This window comes from Protomyctophum parallelum (genome assembly GCF_964188405.1).
Source record: "Protomyctophum parallelum genome assembly, chromosome: 23".
NCBI classification, from domain to species: Eukaryota; Metazoa; Chordata; class Actinopteri; order Myctophiformes; family Myctophidae; genus Protomyctophum; species Protomyctophum parallelum.
The window spans coordinates 14101825-14103547 of NC_139715.1; the positions used below are offsets into that span (position 1 = coordinate 14101825).

Sequence of the window (1723 nt, forward strand, 5' to 3'; positions counted from 1 at the left end):
TCCCATTGACAATGAAGGGAAAAGTTACATCACATGTAGTCGAGCAAATTGGCTAACCAATCACATAAATTCAGTTGTTCATGAGATGATTTATGACAGATGTATATAAGGATAAGAGCACCCCTCACTTCACATGGGTGTGATTTTTTGAATATTACTCAATGGGGATGAAAATGTGAAATATGTTCGTCCTGTATGTGGACATATATGTGACCTATAGCTAAGCCCCTCCCCAAACTGCTATGGTCCAATTACAGCTAAGCATGTTAAATCCATGATATTTACATTGGAATGAATGAGCCCGGCTAGAAAGTGTCCAAGTGGGAGTGTCTAAGTGGGAGAGCGCGGGGATTAGCTAAAGGTGAATTGGTTAGATGGTTCCCGAGATACGCAAACTACAGACGTACAGCAAGACAGAGATTTCGATCTCCATCTGTCAGTTACTAGAAAGAGCACGAACGAGCACCACTAGTCGTCCATGCGTGCGTGAGCAATTCTATGACGTAGATAGGCCCAGTTCGGCTCGGACTGCAGTACCTATACGATCGGCCAGCACATCCATTTGGCTTCATTGATTCCTCTCTGTGGCTGGGGCTTGCTATCTGTCAATCCTTGTCCCTTTCATGCCCATATATGGAGATCCCTGGACCCTGATCAATATCATCATCTATAATATCATCAATATATAAAGCTAGCCTGGAAACCAGACAAATGTGCCATTGAATATTTGTTTTGCCCTCCGCAGGTTTGCACCGCTGAGTTGTGATTCGTGAGGGACCAATCGGGAACCATTATGTATGTAAATACTTTCTTCCCAGCCAGTGACTCTTTCACTGCTTGTGCAGAGGGGCGTGCCGCTCTCTTTAGAAACTTTAGAAATTAAACTGTCTTTGTCACATATCAAGTTTATAGGCCTAAAAGAGTGTGTTTGAAATGCAAGCTCCCAACATTTTGCATAAAGAATGAAAAACAAGAGAAAGGGTAGTCGGAAGACAAAACGTTGGATTAAAGCTATGCCGTACTGCATGTCCTTTACAGTGATTTTGTTTTTAGTTTGTCATCTGGTTAAAACAACTCGGGGTGATCCTCCATCTCTTTATTGATCCTCTTCTCCACCAGGATTGAAAGCTGTGGGTCTGTCTCCGGAATACTGTAGCTCACAAACACCTGTTTCTTGGTCTTCTTGGCTAACCTCTGGGCCAGTGCATTTGCAGAAGTATCGGACGGCTCCCCCAGGAGCAACGCGGACAATGGCGTAGAGTCATATTTGCTGTTCATCGACACGGCCAAGTTGGAGAGGACCGGCCTCGAACCGACCCATAGCATGAACTGACCACTCAGTTTCATGACGTGGAAGTGTATCTCTTGTTGCAACATCGTCTCTGAGAAATTGTGCACTGTGATTGCATCAAGTGCAACGCCATTTCCGGATGCGCTCATATTTGTGTATGGGAGTATGATATTTATATCATATATATTATCATATATTATAGTTCAGCGATAAAAAACTGCAGATGGTTGGGGTGAATGCACTATGGAGAGGTTTTCACAATCCTTTTATATGACTTTGCAATGATGTAGACGTGACGTCGATATCCATGTATGGGGAGGGAGGACATCAATACTTTGAATGTTAAAAAAAGTAATTATGGGGCACACTGTACATGTGCCAACTTACCTTGTTGTTTAAACCCACTGTTTTATGTCTGTAAACATGTGATGT

At 43.0% G+C, this 1723-nt stretch overlaps 1 protein-coding gene across 1 annotated transcript; it reads right to left on the bottom strand.

Annotated features, from left to right (window-relative positions):
• Window positions 1-1065: 1065 nt before the first annotated feature.
• On the bottom strand, window positions 1066-1377 carry LOC310853908 (proteasome assembly chaperone 4-like; the record flags this gene model as incomplete). Its single annotated transcript, XM_083758380.1, has 1 exon — window positions 1066-1377. One exon carries the CDS (start codon window positions 1375-1377, stop codon window positions 1066-1068), a length of 312 nt encoding a protein of 103 aa, XP_083614506.1.
• Between the last annotated feature and the right edge of the window lie 346 nt (window positions 1378-1723).